Raw genomic sequence first — 17761 nt, forward strand, 5'->3', positions numbered from 1 at the left:
TCATCAAGCACTATGATGAAGCTGGCTCTCATGAGGACTGCCACAAGAACAGAAGACCCAGATTTACCTCTGCTGATAAGTTCATTAGAGTTACCAGCCTCAGAAATTGCAGCCCAAATAAGACACATCTCAACAGACACATCTCAACATCAACTGTGCAGAGGAGACTGTATGAATCAGGCCTTCATGGTCAAATTGCTGCAAAGAAACCACTACTAAAGTACATCAAAAAGAAGGGACCTTCTTAGGCCAAGAAACACGAGCAATGGATATTAGACCAGTGGAAATCTGTCGTTTGGTCTGATGAGTCCAAATTTGAGGTTTTGGGTTCCAACCGCCATGACTTTGTTAAATGCAGAGTCGGTCAACGGATTATCTCCTTATGTTTGTTTCCCACCGTGCAGCATAGAGGAGGAGGTGTGATGGTGTGGGGTGCTTTGCTGGTGACACTGTCTGTGATTTATTTAGAATTCCAGGCACACTTAACCAACATGGCTACCACGGCATTCTGCAACGATACCCCATCCCATCTGGTTTGCGCTTAGTGGGACTGTCATTTGTTTTTCAACAGGACAATGACCCAGCACACCTCCAGGCTGTGTAAGGGCCATTTGACCAAGAAGAAGAGTGATGGAGTGCTGTATCAGATGACCTGGCCTCCACAATCACCTGATCTCAACCCAATTTAGATGGTTTGGGATGAATTGGACTGCAGAGTGAAGGAAAAGCAGCCAACAAGTGCTCAGTATGTGTGGGAACTCCTTCAAGGCTGTTTGAAAAGCATTCTAGGTGAAGCTGGTTGAGAGAATGCCAAGAGTGTGCAAAGCTGTCATAAAGAGGAAGCTACTTTGAAGATCTAAAATATGAAATATATTTTGTTTTGTTTAACACTTTTTTGGTTACTACATGATTTCATATGTGTTATATCATAGTTTTGATTCCTTCACCATTATTCAACAATGTATAAAATAGAACAAATAAAGAAAAACCCTTGTGTCCAAACATTTGACTGGTACTCTATATGAGGTGTGTATAGTTGGGTGTGTGGATGAGTGTGACCTTACTGTACTACACACTAATCAAATCACAGGAAGTTGAAGCGGATCTTAAAAGAGACTGAGAGCCAGGAAGGCTCCCAGACACAAGCAGAAGTCTGTTGTGTTGACATTCACACGAAAAAGGACTAGAGGCCAAATTATTCCGTGACCTTCGGAGGTCTATTCAAACAATTCAAACAAATCAATTAAACAAGTAAGTTCCCTATGTATGTTCATCCACTTCAAAGTAATTCCAGCATCCAAACTGCACTGTGCACTCGCAGCATTTGATTTACTGTATGTAACAGCTCAAAAAGTGTAATGACATTCAGCAATTGTCTTTGGGTTTACACTATTGTAGCCTGAAATAATTTATGTGTCTTGCTGACAAAAGGATATTTTTTGTTGAAAGAAGAGTTGAGACACCTGAAGAGGGGCTGAAATACAAGACTGTCCTGGGAAGACGTGCAGCCACATAGAATTCATTTTTTAAAAACCATGACACAGAGTAATGTGCACACTGCAAAGGACAACCAACAACCAGGCTGTGCTCTGTCTATGACTGCCATGGAGTGCCCTATGCAGTCTACAAATGCTGTAGGTAACTTTATTCCTCAGGCCAAGAGTCTGAAAATGCAGAAAATATGACTTTAGGCTAGGTTGCATTGTTTACATAATCCGTTCATAAATAATTAACATTGATGTATCGGTATAGATTGTATTGCTTACCATAATCTGTTGATTTCATGTTGTCTGTCAAAGATACACACAGCAATGTTCACAACATGTTGTTACAAATAGGAGTAAACTATTTTATTGACAGTTGGAATAGAATAATAATTCACCAAATTATGCATTACTCAACAATTAGTTTGAAAGAATTTCAAATATTCATGTTATAAATTATTGTGAATAAACCAAGGATCCACATGCTTAACAGCATCAGAAAGGATGTGTTCCCCATTTCATCCCACACCTCTGCACAAGAAAATGATATGCTCTGGGTCTAGTTGAAACACACCCATGTATTTTATGAACATAAAACAGTGCTTTCCTCTTTTAAATACCCAAACCCGCAAAGCAACAGAGACACATGGGGCAAATGAAACTGTGACAAAATAAGCATTGGACAAAATTGAATTCAAAATAAGTTGAGACATCGAAGAAAAAAAAACAGTTCATTTTCACACTTTTTTTCCCCTTGAATTACATTTTAGGATTGTTAAGTCATCTGGTATGATTATTGTGTTTTTAAGGCCTCTACTTGCATCACAATTGATGGTAATGAATTTAAATGTGCATGACAGATACGAGTAAAACAAAAGGGATAGGGATTCTGATGATAGCACATTTTTTGTGTTTTTGACATTCTCCACCAATTAACCATATTGAAACATCTCATTACAACAAACTCAAAGTCACACACCACTGCATCAGACCCATGAATTAAACTGTTGGATAGGCGATATCATACCTCTATGGCTGAGATACAGTATATGAGACAACCACAAGCTAAATTTGAAATCGGGTTGCAGTTGTAAGTAGTTACATGGTTAATATTTTGAGCATTCTTCAAACATTTCCTACAATACCAATGTTTTTCATTCAATCATAACATTTATTTTTTTATTATATCACAGTTGGTGAATTTTACAATAAACCATGTTCCATTCCATTTGGAAATCCAAAATGGTACACCGAAGTACTAAAGTAGGTGAATGACAACCATGCAATGTCAATATTCTTTTCTTTTCTTAATTTTTCATATAGCTACTTTAAATTGATTTAGAAAGTAATGGTATAAGGAACAGAAGCCTGGAAGCTATTGTCTTTAATTGATAAAGGTTATTCCTCAAACTAAAACCTTCCATCAGTTTTTGATTGGAAAATGACTTCAGTTTTAAAATGGAGATTATTTAACGCCATGTGTATCTTTCAGTTGACATGGTACTAAATAATATCAGTTATTTTTGAAAACAGATTTTTCCCCAAAGGTTTGTTTTACATATAAAAAGAAAATATTTTGGCACAAAGAAATAAAAAAAACAAAAACATTCCATTTAAGATAAGTAGATTGATTTGATCTATACATTTTGTCATGTGTGAAATGTACAAAATACAATCGTACAGTACAATGCACTTTTTTACAAATGTTTTAAATCCTTAACTAGTTTTTCCAATATTCTTTAATAATATGGCGTCTTTCTTTTCATGTCTCTTCTATATAATATGTTCAGGCTAGTAAAGGTTCAATCCAAATGTTTTCTTGTTTGATTGTAAACTTGGTACAATGTGGTAAATGAGTTTTCTAGTCAGACTATGAGTGAAATTGTTTCTCAACCTATCACCAACTCTGTTTAATTTTGTCCTCTTGTCCTATTGGGCAACCCTAATGATGTAGCATTTGTCAGTTCAAACACATGCATACACTTATACACTCACTCACACACGTGTGTGTGTGTGTGTGTGTGTGTGTGTGTGTGTGTGTGTGTGTGTGTGTGTGTGTGTGTGTGTGTGTGTGTGTGTGTGTGTGTGCATGTGTGTGTTTGAACTGAAAAAATGCATACATGCATACATGCATACATACATACATACATACATACATACAGTACATACTTTACACACTTATTGTCTACACTGGATAGCATATAAATTACTTACAGGTTGTATTAGCTTAATAATAGTTTTAGCCTTATACATCACACTTCGAGGGACATAACATGGAGGTTTGTTGTGGATTGTTGTGGATGGGTGCTGCTACTTATTGCTTTACAAAATGAAGATATTGGTTGGAAAAATACATGTTTCAAAACAGTAAGTCTTGGTATCATATTCCTGTACCAGTGCTACCTGCTCTAGTGAGCTCTTATCTTCATCACTTTGATGCTGTGCCTACAATTTAATGTTCATCTTAAGACTTGAATTTAGTCTTCAAGTTAATTCAGCATTTTCAAAATGTTGTCTCCATATTATTTTAATTTTTTTACATTTCATAAAAATTTGACTTAATACATTATACACAACATGTAGGCTCATTCTAGCTAGACCCGGGTGTTCTGTGTAGTACTTAAACGGACCAAATACACGTATTTCTTTAAAGTTAATATAGCTATTCTGTTTTCAACAGTAGCACATAAGTCAGAATTGCAATAATCTTCATAAATCTGAACTTAACTGCTACATGTTAAGGACAATACACAATGTTCCAGTGAATGGTTAAAAGCCTATCCCCTCTGACCAGAACATTGGCCATAATCTTCTGTTTATTTCCCGACCATTCTACATGTTGAACCACTTAACTGTTCGTTGGCACTGTGTGTCTTTTGTCTTTTAGCTCCTCAATCAATTTACAATTTAGTTTTAACCAACTTGTGTTGTTTCACTTCCCCTTGTAATATCTCATGCTTACTATTATTATTTTGTGATAAGCTAATACGGTATTCTGTCATGCAGATGCTACCACCTAATGCTACAACCTTACTATGCTACCAAGTTCTGCGTCTCTGCCCTTTGAACATGAATCAAATAAATCAGAAAACACACTTTGGCTCACTCAAGACTAATAGAAAAACATCTATAATAAAGCGGCCAAATAAAATACATGTTATTTTCATTACAATACAGCTCTACAATTTTCTGTAAATTCCTTTGATTTAATTATATATCTGTCATATTTCCTCTCAGACCTTTGTAGATGATCAAAAAATATATTTCAAGCTTTCCTCACTGCTTCACTTGTGGAGTTGTGACTACCTGCTTTGACAGTGTCATAATGATGATTGTAATTTAAAAAAGGACAGCTCTAACTGAAGCTTCAGTGCCCCTGTCACGAGCTGTAATCAGATGTTTCCTTTCCAAAATTACCCTTTTGAACAATGGCACAAGCCACAAAGTCAAGACACTTACTGGTAAATTGGCACAGTTGAAACTGTTAAAATATTAGACAAGCTTCAAAGACAATCTTAAATCTATTCAAACAACACTTATTAAGCTCAATTTAAATTTGAATTCTCAGCTTGGCTTATTTAATTGTAGAGAGAATCTGCTTTCCTTGGTGGTAGATTTCTAGAACTTGTGTTGGCTTATTTGCTTCTGTACCAGCTACATTATAACCATGATATTGCACATTCCCCTCTGTGTTGCAAACTTCAGCTTCAGACCCAATGGCTGCCACCAGAACACAGGAATGAAACATCCCCAGAAGGAGGGTTGCAGCAAACCTCTCTCTTGCTCCCATGACACGCATTGACATATTATCTGGGGCCATGTAAAAAAACAGCCTAAGTCAAGAGTAAGAATAAGGAACTCCTATTCTCAAAGTCTTTCTAGAACTTTGGTGCCCCCTTTTTCTGCTGTTTAAAATAAATTATTTCTGAAAAACAGTGCAAGGCCAGTGTCACTAACCATCTCAGAGCAGTACACTACGGTCAATATATGTCCCTCTGAAGGGGTAGTGCATTTCTTTTGGGGGGCACACAAAGGGAAGGGTGTGTTCAACAAAGAGCCTGTTAGCAAAGTTCTTAAGAGCGCTCAAAGGATGGGCCCACGGTGCTCTCCAAGGACAGTTGGGAAGAGTGCCGGATCAATGGTGCCATCGTGGGGTCCACCATGGACGAGGTGGGGAAAAGCTTGTACCAGCCAATCACCATGCTTGTCAAATCCAGCTCCTCCAATAAGATGCGGGCGACACCCATGAAGCATTTACGATCCATGCGTCCGTAGTTTCCCCAAACAATCACCTGTTAGAGAAATAAAATGGGAATGTCAGTGAGACAAACAGAGATGATATTTCCTGCAGGACAAAATAATCAATGAACAAAATTGATTTCCTCTGTGACTCAGTAGACAAATCACTTCTACTAATGTCTCTCAATCTTTGGACGGAAGATTGTTTCCCTGCCTCGGCATCCACTACAAATATGGTTCCTCCTCAACCTCAGGTTTCCAGAGGACATTTTGCAGAGGGGCTGGGTTCTATTTAAGCCTATAATGTTTGTTATGACAGAAAGGAGTAAATGTTCTCCTCTGAAAATGTTATTTCAGATGAATGTTCAACATCCCCTTTCCTTTCTAATACCAGAAAACCAGGCATTTTATCCCTGTGTTCCCATGCCAAGTCTCCTAGAGGCAGAAATGTGTCTGAACAGAATGATAAGGAGGGAGGTGCAAAGATCTAATTATGCAGTGATAGGACACCAAATCATTGCTGGGATTATTCACAAGCTGTCAAGTAAACAGTGACTGTTTCGAAAGGCTATTAACCTCTGTTCTGTTCTAACTGCTAGGGCATGACTTTAGTTAGCCTTATCCATGCAGAGCCCTTTTGCGGCTTCAATAGAGAAACTAAACTTGGGATATACAGAGCCTGGCTCAAATGCATAAGGCTATCAAAATATGAAAATAGGGCAGTCACTATACTTTATTCTTTCTTTGGCACAGTCACTAATGTATGTCGGTGGAGTAAACTCAGCATGCCTTCAGTCCTTCCATTGTGCTTGTTCTCATAGCCGAGTGGGCAAGCCTGATCCCATACTAATAGAAACGGATTTTGTATGTCTGTACTGCCACAGGTGTGTGTGTGAGAAGTAAACAGGAAGAAGGTGTGAGAGGGAGCAGGGAGGAAAGAATGAGTGGAGAAAAATCTCCCGTGGACTTGTATATCAGGCTTCCTGGAGCAATCGTCCAAATCATCACTTTTCATCGTCTGATTGCACCTTCGGGGCAAGGAATTTGTTCCACTGGTAATGGTAGATGGTAGCTGACGCTACACTTATAGATATACTTTACATGATGTTGTTGTTACATCTTCATAGGCTAGTCTACAAAATTAGACAACAAAACTAGTTAACATTAGCCCGGCGTCCTGCATTTGAGGTTATTGTCAACAGGAGTAAATATTCAGAGATACAGTATCTTTGATTGCCGCAGTCACTGCCATTGTAATTATCGTAGAGACCACCAGGGACATGTTCATTGGGCACCAAGCGGAAGAAAACAGATGGAAAAGGGGAGGGACTACCTGGACCTGGATACTCATGATCAATTTCTGTTTCAAAACATTTTTAAACATTTTCCATTGCGTGCCCTTATGAACATCAAACTGATGAGTGAATAGTGACTGAAATCTGTTTTACCTTACCTGAACGACTTTCGCCTGTGGACTCTCCGAGAACACCAGCACTTGGTTATAGAGAGGGTCCAGGGATTTCCTAACCGACTTTGTCTTCTTTTTTGCAACACAGATCCCCTTTTCAAGTAGGTACACTTTAATGTAAGCCGCTGGCAACAAGAGAAGACAGGTATTATTGCATTGTGTGTCTCTGGGGAACGCGTAATACCTCAACGCAATCAGATCACACAGATACGCTTTTCATCCCCCATTTCAGATTACACGATTAAAGATTAGACTTTGACATCTTGAAATCTACCATGAGGAACAAGGTTTGGTGTCTCAAAAATGGTTTTGTTTCTTCCTCCACTGTAGCAATATATGGTTTATTTTGAGTTCTGATTGGGTATCATCTCCCAGAGAACTAAAGGGATTAGATGATGGTTGCATCTCCTTGCTCACCTGGAGGTCCTTTGGATCCAGGTTTCTGTGTGAGTCCTCTGGCCTGCACAATCTCCACCTCCAAACCACCATTTCTCTCCAACAGGCCTATTTCAACATCACCTGGATAATTATAAACATATCTATGACTATAGTCACTCACTCACACAAACTTTACTACCATTGAATGTTGGCTGTATGGTTCATACACATTACCTAATTTTAATACATTTCCCAACTCATGAAACCACACAAATCTTTTTACTTTAAGACAAACAATATATATTTTGCTCATGTGGTGAGGTGTGGCCCCTTCTGTCCATTACTGCACAATATATCTGTCCAGTTAAATAAAGGTTAAATAAATCAAATAAAATCAAATTTAAGGGACTTCTTTTGGCTCCAGAGCTATCTCAAGCACAGCGTTTAGTAACTCTCACCCAATGATGTTGTGGCTAATGTCTGTCGCCCAACAAACTGTGCAGGGCCCATCCCATCTAGGAAGTCACTGAATTGGGCGTCAGAGGCAAGGCACATCCCACTGTAATTTAGACTGGCAAAAAGGAGAAAGAAAAATAAATGGGAGAAACTGTCGGATGTTTTGGAATCAAAACATTACTGCACGTAAGGCGCCAATCTAAAGTGAGATTTTTTTATATAAATATGCACATTATCGAACAAAACATACATGTATTGTGTAACGTGATGTCCTATGAGTGTAACATGATGTCCTATCCTTGTCTGGAAAAAAGGCTTTTTTTTTTACTTGGCTATGACCTAACATAATCATATGTTCTGCTTTAGCTGTAAAGCATTTTTGAAATCGGACATGATGGGTAGATTAAAAAGGATGTTTATCTTTCATTTGCTGTATTGGACTTGTTAATGTGTGAAATTTTTCCAACAATTGTTTACAGACAGATTATTTCACTTATAATTCACTGTATCACAATTCCAGTGGGTCAGAAGTTTACATACACTAAGTTGACTGTGCCTTTAAACAGCTTGGAAAATTCCAGAAAATGATGTCATGGCTTAAGAAGCTTCTGATAGGCTAACGTACATCATTTGAGTCAATTGGAGGTGTACCTGTGGATGTATTTCAAGGCCTACCTTCAAACTCAGTGCCTCTTTGCTTGACATCATGGGAAAATCAAAATAAATCAGCCAAGCCCTCAGAAAAAAATTGTAGACCTCCACAAGTCTGGTTCATCCTTGGGAGAAATTTCCAAAGGCCTGAATTTACCATGTTCATCTGTACAAAACACCATGGGACCACGCAGCCTTCGAGATCTATATCGACATAACCTGAAAGGCCGCTCAGCAAGGAAGAAGCCACTGCTCCAAAACTGCCATAAAAAAGCTAGACTACAGTTTGCACTTGCACATGGAGACAAAGATTCATACTTTTTGGAGAAATGTCCTCTCGTCTGATGAAACAAAAATATAACTGTTTGGCCATAAAGACCATCGTTATGTTTGGAGGAAAAAGGAGGAAGCTTGCAAGCCGAAGAACACCATCCCAACCGTGAAGCACGGGGGTGGCAACATCATGTTATGGGGGTGATTTGCTGCAGGAGGGACTTGTGCACTTCACAAAATAGATGGCATCATGAGGTAGAGTAATGATGTGGATATATTGATGCAACATCTCAAGACATCAGTCAGGAAGTTGAAGCTTGGTCGCTAATGGGTCTTCTAAAAGTACAATGACCCCAAGCATACTTCCAAAGTTGTGTCAAAATGGCTTAAGGACAACAAAGTCAAGGTATTGGAGTGGCCATCACAAAGCCCTGATCTCAATCCCATAGATAATTTGTGGGCAGAACTGAAAAAGCGTGTGCGAGCAAGGAATGGGCCAAAATTGACCCAACTTATTGTGGAAAGGTTGTGGAAGGCTACCTGAAACATTTGACCCATGTTAAACAATTTAAAGGCAATGCTACCAAATACTAATTTAGTGTATGTAAACTTCTGACCCACTGGGAATGTGATGAAAGAAATTAAAGCTGAAATAATTGATTCTCTCTACTCTTATTCTGACATTCCACTCTTAAAATAGAGTGGTGATCCTAACTGACCTAAGACAGGGAATTTTTACTAAGATTAAATGTCAGGAATTGTGAAAACCTCAGTTTAAATGTATTTGGCTAAGGTGCATGTAATCTTCCGACTTCAGCTGTAAAATGTCTGCTAAATGGCATATGATAATTCGTTTAGAATAAAATGACTATTTTACAACTTCACCCCCCCTCACTCAATCACAGTGATTGGAGAGGCACCTGAGTTCTTATACTCAGCTCATCCCGATTTCCTTTGTATTTTATTCCGTCAGAGACAAAATGCTGCCAAAATTCACACATCAAGTAATTCCCTTAATTCTGCCTCCAGGCTGGTGGTTTAGCTGCTCCTCAGTGCTGGCCTGCCGCCAGAGGACCACTCTGTGCTGCTTCCTGCCATAGACAGGCCGCCCAAACTACAGCCTCATTGTCAGACACCATTAAGCCAAAGCTGCCGCTATTATATAAGAGCACTGAGTTCCATTGCACCAATACAGTGGCAGTTCTCTATCGAATGTTTAATTGACATGAACCCACAGGGGTTTGCCTTGAATATTGGAGGGGGTAAGGCTGATGTTGTGTTGAAGGGAGATGTATGAGGAGGGCATTTGTTATCGCTTTACTAGGGGTGGCCATTGCTATGTTTAGATGTTGTCACTGAATAACTCAGTCCATTACAGGACATGGCAACTAACATACTGTAATAAAGTGTAATGCAGTGTGTGTTGTTGTGGCTCCCAGGTCAGTGTTACAGACTGCTGACATTGTGACTGCAGATACAATTATTCTTCTAGGTTCACAGGTGCATTTGATTTTACTGTGGTATTTACATTTCACTATATGTACACCATTGCAGCTTTGAAATGTATTAAAAACATGTACCATCCCAAACACTGGTACCCTGTTTGTTTTTGTTGAAGTACCAGAAATGTGATGAATTGTTACCACTTAATGAGTTGGACGCACAGGATATAATGTTGCCTCCAGACAAGGCCCAAATCCCTGTCATTCACATGAAGAAAATAAGGAAATACAAGGGGAGGAGATCAGGGTGCCTTGTGAGAATCGCCTCTACCATCCGTTCTATTATCCAACGTGCAATCACTGGATAATAAACTTGATGAGCTCCATTCGAGACGATCCTACTGTCATGATGTGACAATCATTAATCTGATGACTGTTATTAATTTTATCAACTAACTATGTTTAATTGATGCTCTATTCAATTAACATAAACACACATGATATAGGTTATCGATCACTGACGTGATACAATGAAAACAGGTCCCTAGTGGACAAACAAAAGCATGACCATTTGCTTACACAAAGGGAAACAAGGGGTAAGGAGAGGGAGAGACAAAGTGAGTCAACTTATTGTACATACACCACCGTTCAAAAGTTTGGGGTCACTTAGAAATATCCTTGTTTTTGAAAGAAAAGCTTTTTTTGTCCATTAAAATAACATCAAATTGATCAAAAATACAGTGTAGACATTGTTAATGATGTAAATGACTATTGTATCTGGAAACAGCAGATTTGTAATGGAATATCTACATAGGCGTACAGAGGCCCACTATCAGCAACCATCAGTCCTGTGTTCCAATGGCACGTTGTGTTAGCTAATCCAAGTTCAGCATTTTAAAAGGCTAATTGATCATCACAGAAAACCCTTTTGCTATTATGTTAGCACAGCTGAAAACTGTTGTTCTGGTCTTCTTAAGACTAGTTGAGCATCTGGAGCATGGGATTGATAAAGGCTCAGAATGTCCAGAAACAAAGAACTTTCTTCTGAAACTCAGTCTATTCTTGTTCTGAGAAATGAAGGCTATTCCACATGAGAAATTGCCAAGAAACTGAAGATCTGGTACAACGCTGTGTACTACTCCCTTCACAGAACAGTGCAAACAGGCTCTAACCAGAAATGAAAGAGGGTTGGGAGGTCCCAGTGCACAACTGAGCAAGAGGACAAGTACATTAGAGTGTCTAGTTTGAGAAACAGATGCCTCACAAATCCTCAACTGGCAGCTTCATTAAATAGTACCTGCAAAACACCAGTCTCAACGTCAACAGTGAAGAGGTGACTCCGGGATGCTGCCCTTCTAGGCAGCATTGCAAAGAAAAAGCTATTTCTCAGACAGGCCAATAAAAATAATAGATTGAGATGGGCAAAAGAACACAGACACTGACCAGAGGAACTCTGCCTAATAAGGTCAGGATACTGGAGTTGCCTCTTCACTGTTGACGTTGACACTGGTGTTTTGAGATATTGCTTGCCTGAGGTAGAGTACCTCATGATAAGCTGTAGACCACACTATCTACCAAGAGAGTTTTCATCAGTGGTGTAAAGCTTTTTGGGGGTATCTGCACATTAATTTACTATTTATATTTTTGGCAACTTTTACTTTACCTTCACTACATTCCTAAAGACAATAATGCACTTTTTACTCCATACATTTTCCCTGACACCCAAAAGTATTCGTTACATTTTGACAAGAAAATGGTCCAATTCACACACTTATAAAGAGAACATCCCTGGTCGTCCCTACTGCCTCTGATCTGGCAGACGCACTATACACAAATGCTTCATTTGTAAATTATGTCTGAGTGTTGGAGTGTGCCCCTGGCTAACCATCAATAAAAAAAAGCAAGAAAAGTGTGCCGTCTGGTTTGCTTAATATAAGGAACTTTTACTTTAGATACTTAAGTACATTTTAGAAATTCCATTTACTTTTGATAATTAAGTATATTTAAAATCATATACTTTTAGACTTTTACTCAAGTAATATTTTACTGGGTGACTTTCTCTTTTACTTAGGTCATTTTCTATTAAGGTATCTTTACTTTTACTAAAGTATGACAATTGAATAATTTTTCCACCACTGGTTTTCATCTCTATTTTTTGTAGCCATCTATTTACCACCACAAACTTGGACTAAGACCGCACTCAGCGGGTTGTATAAGGCCATAAGCAAACAAGAAAATGCTCATCCACAAAATCTGGGGAGGGGTCAGCTGAGCTTCCTACTGCCTGAGCAATGTAAATTGAGAAGAGCGTTGGGCCTAGGATCGAGCCACGAGGTACACCATTGGTGACAGGCAGTGGCTGAGACAGCAGATGTTCTGACATTATACACTGCACTCTTTGAGAGAGGTAGTTAGCAAACCAGGCCAAAGACCCCTCAGAGACACCAATACTCCTTGTTCGGCACACAATAATGGAATGGTCTACCATATCAAAATCTTTGGCCAAGTCATTAAAAATAGCAGCACAACATTGCTTAGAATAAAGGGCAATGGTGACATCATTGAGGACATTTAAGGTTGCAGTGACACACACATCCATAACCTGAGCAGAAACCAGATTGCTTACCAGAGAGAATACTATAGACATCAAGGAAGCAAGTCAGTTGATTATTGAAAAGTTTTTCCAACACTTTTGATAAACAGGGCAAAATAGAAATAGGCCTATAACATTTAGGATCAGCTTGATCTCCCCCTTTAAATTAAGGACGAACAGTGACTGCCGTCCTAGCAATGGGAACCCCCCAGAGAGAAGAGCCAGGTTAAGAAAGTCAGAGATAGGCTTGGCAATTATAGGGGCAGCAACATTAAAGAGGAAAGGGTCTAAACCATCTGACCCAGATGTTTTTGGGGGGGTCAAGTTTAAGGAGCTCCTTTAGCACCTCGGACTCAGTGACTGCCCGCAGGGAGAAACTTTGTTAGCTGAGCAGGGGAAAAAGAGGGAGGAGCATCAGGGCTAGTCACATTAGAAGGGTGAGAGATGAGGAAATGTTGGACAGGCAAGGGGGCATGGCTGAGTAAAATAGGAATCCTGACATAATGAAGTGGTGATTAAAAATCTCAGCCATGTACTTCTTGTCAGTAACAACAACATCATCAACTTTAAGGGACATGGGCAGCTACGAGGAGGAGGGTTTATTCTCCAGGTCTTCAACTGTTTTCCTGAACCTTTTGGGGTTAGACCCACTTAAGGAGCAGTTCCCTAACTGCTCCTTAAGTCACTAACTTTGGCTTTCCAGATAGCCCGAGTGGACTTATTTCAAATTTTCCTGATCGAGAGCCAGTCAGACTGAGTATGCATGTGCCGAGCATTTCGCCAAATGCAATTATTGAGGTGGAGTAACTCTGCAAGAACACGGTCGCACAAGGGGCTGAAGCTGTTATTATTTCTAATTTTCTTCATGGGGGTGTGTTTGTTAACAATATCAATGAAAATATCAAGAAAGAAGGTCGAAGAGACAAACTATCATGGCCCAAACACATCAAGAAAGTCGTGAAGAGGGCACGACAAAACCATCACAAATTTTTACAGATGCACAATTGAAAGCATCTGGTACAGAAAATGCACCGCCCACAACTGCAAGGCTATCCAGAAGGTAGTGTGGTCTGCCCAACGCATTACCGGAGGCAAGCTAGGACACCGACAGCACCCGATGTCACAGGTAGGCCAAAAAGATCATCAAGGACATCAGCCACCCGAGCCACTGCCTGTTTACCCGCTATCATCCAGAAGGCGAGGTCAGTACAGGTGCATCAAAGCTGGGACTGAGAAACTGAAAAACAGCTTCTATCTCAATGTCAACAGTCCAACGCTCTAACCACTAGGCTACCCTGCTGCCCCAGATGAAAACGTATGATCCGGTTGGAACGTTATTGGATAATAACATCCTGAAGAGTGATTCTCTACTTAGTTTGACCAGTTTATTCGACCTGGAATATATATTTTGGAAGTTTTCGTGCAAGTTATCTTGGACCAGCAGTCAGTTTTTGGGCACGTGAGCTGAAAGTGATAGCAAATGCAGCTACTTGGACACTAGTATTGGACATTATGGAACAAAACAACAATTTATTGTGGAACTAGGACTCCTTGCACTACATTCTGATGAAAGATCATCAAAGGTAAGGGAATATTTCTGTTGTAATTTCGTATTTCTGTTGACTCCAACATGGCGGAGAAATACTGTCTGAGCGCCGTCTCAGATTATTGCAATGTTAGGCTTTTTCCGTAACGTTTAAAAAAAATCTGACACAGCGGTTGCATTAAGAACCAGTGTATCTTTAAATATATGTATCTTTAGTCAAAGTTTATGATGAGTATTTCTGTTATCTGGCGTTCTATAATTCCTCCGGATATTTTGTAGGAATTTCTGAACATCAAGAAAGAAGGTCGAAGCAACAAACTATCATGGCCCAAGGCGAGATTTGTGGATATAACAATGCATATTATCGAACAAAACATAAATGTACTGTGTAACATGTCATATGACTGTCACCTGATGAAGATTTTCAAAAGGTTAGTGATTCATTTTTATCTCTATTCCTGTTTTTGTGACTTTATCTTTGGCTGGAAGAAATGGCTGCTTTTTTCCTTTGATTTGGTGGTGGTCTAACATAAATAAATATATGTTGTGTTTTCGCTGTAAAACATAAAAAAAAATCTGACATGATGGGTAGACGAACAAGATGTTTATCATTCATTTGAGGTATTGGACTTGTTAATGTGTGAAAGTTAAATATTTCTAAAGAATATTTTTGAATTCCCTGCGCCACCTTTTCAGCTGAACATGGGGGGGCTGCTGCCTATGGGCAAATACTAGGAATTACTGGCCACTTTATGGTATCTTAGTCACTTAATATTTACATATCTGGCAATACTCATCTCATGTGCATATACTGTTTTCTATACTATTCTATGGTATCTCATTCACCTAATAATGTTTACATAACTTATAATAATAATGGTGAGTGGAGTGTCTGTCTATAAACATTCAGACTTGTCACGTTTGAGAGCCAATAATAGGCTCTTATACCCTTTTCACACGATCATGCCAACCCAACTGCAATGTGTTGGTTTAGAGATTTTTGTCCTTTCCAGAATGGTTCCAGCAACTATGATGGTGCATAAACAGGCCAGGGCAGTATAGTATGGCTGTGCATATCTTTGCTCAGCTCAGTTGTGTGAAAAGGGTATTTGACGACTTCCCAATGGGAGGCTTGTTAACGTCTCCACAGTAACACAAGAATAGTTGTGAGAGAGTGTGATCCATATAGCACTGCAATAGTAATGGTTCGTGATCCACTATTTGATCCCCTACTGACTCCATTCAGTTGTAATGTGCCCTATCTCTTTTTGTTATACAAGATGTCGTTTTCCAGTGGCTCATGGGTGATAACATTAATCTAAACCAGATAGATGCAGAGGACCCCGAGGTGAGAAGCCAAGGCGTGTTTTAGGATCTGCAGTTTTACCTTTGAGTCCTAGAAGTGACACTTCACATTCTGTTTTGCTCAGATCACAGATTACACCATGCTGCCAGACACAGGCTGCCTGTCTGAGCGACTGCGAGTATGCTTGCAAGAGGGAGAGGAAAATCCAAGAGACTTTACCTCCTTGTTTGACATGTCTCTACTCAAACTATCAACAAACACGTTGCCCCAAGTCATCAGGTGAGAGCACATACTGCTTTATAAACTGGAGACATCAGTTTTCACTACAGTAGGCCATAGTGGAAGTGGGTACAGGCTGTATATGTATATACTGTTTCTATACTATTCTACTGTATCTTAGTCCATTCTGCTATGACATCGCTCGTCCATATGTATATAGTCTTAATATATAGTCTTAATTCATTCCTACTTAGATTTGTGTGTATATGTTGTGCAATTTGTTAGATATTACTTGTTAGATATTACTGCACTGTCGGAGCTAGAAACACAAGCATTTCGCTACACCCACAATAACATCTGCTAATCACGTTAATGTGACCAATAACATTTGATATGATTCGATCAGATTTTTCCACCTCAGGAGACTAAAAAGATTTGGCATGGGTCCCCAGATCCTCAAAAAGTTAGACAGCCGCACCATCAAGAACTGGTTGCATTCACCGCCTGGTATGGCGGTGAGTAAGCATTTCATGGTGGTCTACACTTGTTGTATTCTGTGCATGTGAGAAATAAATGTGATTTGATTTGAATTATGGTCTTGATTATGATGAAGCAGCTTGACAGGAGGTTGGTGGCACCTTAATTGGGGAGAACGGACTTGTGGTAATTGCTGGAGCAGAATCAGTGTAATGGTATCAAATACATCAAACATGGTTTCCATGTGTTTGATGGTATTCTATTTCCTCTGTTCCAGCCATTATTATGAGCCGTCCTCCCCTCGGTAGCCGGCTATATAGCGGCTATACGACTGAGCTGATTAATGATTAATTTCTACTCATTAGCGGGCAATCCAGGACTCACTTTCTATAATTAGTTAACGCTGTTGTTACTTATTGTTAGATGATAGGGACATTTTGACGGTATATGTGTGCAATTAATTCAGTACAAACAATTAAAGCCACAATCTGTCATTTCAACTGCCTGACCCTGCCACAATGTTTCGGATGTAGAGGGATGGGGGTGCGGAAATGTAACCACTCTCAAATGGATTGCTCAAAGATGTACTATGCCTTCAGAAAGTATTTTATTGTGTTACAAATTGGGATTAAAATGGATGTTGATTTTTCTTTTACAATCTATACAAAATACTCTGTAATGTCAAAGTGGAAGAAAATAAACTATTAATGAAAAATAAAACACTAATATATCTTCATTAGATAAGTTTTCAACCCCCTGGGTCATTACATATCACAATCACCTCTTTGGCAGCAATTAGAGATGTGAGTCTTTTTGGGTAAGTGTCTAAGAGCTTTGCACACCTGGATTGTACAATATTTTCCCAATATTGTTTTTTAAACTCTTTAAGCTCTGTCAAGTTGGTTGTTGATCACTGCCCAGACAGCCATTTTCAAGTCTTGCCATAGATGTTCAAGCTGCTTTAAGTCAAACCTGTAACTAGGCCACTCAGGAACATTCAATGTCGTCTTGGGAAGCAACTCCAGTCTATATTTGGCCTTGAGTATTAGGTTTAAGTCCTGCTGAAGGTGAATTTGTCTCCCGGTGTTTGTTGGAAAGCAGACTGAAACAGGTTGTCCTCTAGGATATTGCCTGTGCTTAACTCTATTCTGTTTATTTTTATAGTAAAAAAAAACCTAGACCTTGCCGATGATGAGCATATCCATAGCAGGATGCAACCACCACTATGC

The 17761-nt window shown here is 39.3% G+C and overlaps 1 protein-coding gene across 2 annotated transcripts in view; it reads right to left on the minus strand.

The window, feature by feature from the left end:
• Window positions 1-1835: 1835 nt before the first annotated feature.
• The window catches only part of rims4 (regulating synaptic membrane exocytosis 4), a 47472-nt gene continuing 31546 nt past the window's right edge, over window positions 1836-17761 (minus strand). For both annotated transcript variants that reach the window (XM_035754782.2, XM_035754780.2), the window contains exons 3-6: window positions 8028-8140; window positions 7609-7710; window positions 7177-7316; window positions 1836-5776 (exon numbers count right to left, since the gene is read on the minus strand). In XM_035754782.2, the coding sequence (XP_035610675.1) occupies window positions 5558-5776; window positions 7177-7316; window positions 7609-7710; window positions 8028-8140 (574 nt within the window). In that variant the 3' untranslated portion in view covers window positions 1836-5557. The remainder of the gene's footprint in view (window positions 5777-7176; window positions 7317-7608; window positions 7711-8027; window positions 8141-17761) is intronic.

Source organism: Oncorhynchus keta, chromosome 37, assembly GCF_023373465.1.
Source record: "Oncorhynchus keta strain PuntledgeMale-10-30-2019 chromosome 37, Oket_V2, whole genome shotgun sequence".
NCBI lineage: Eukaryota > Metazoa > Chordata > Actinopteri > Salmoniformes > Salmonidae > Oncorhynchus > Oncorhynchus keta.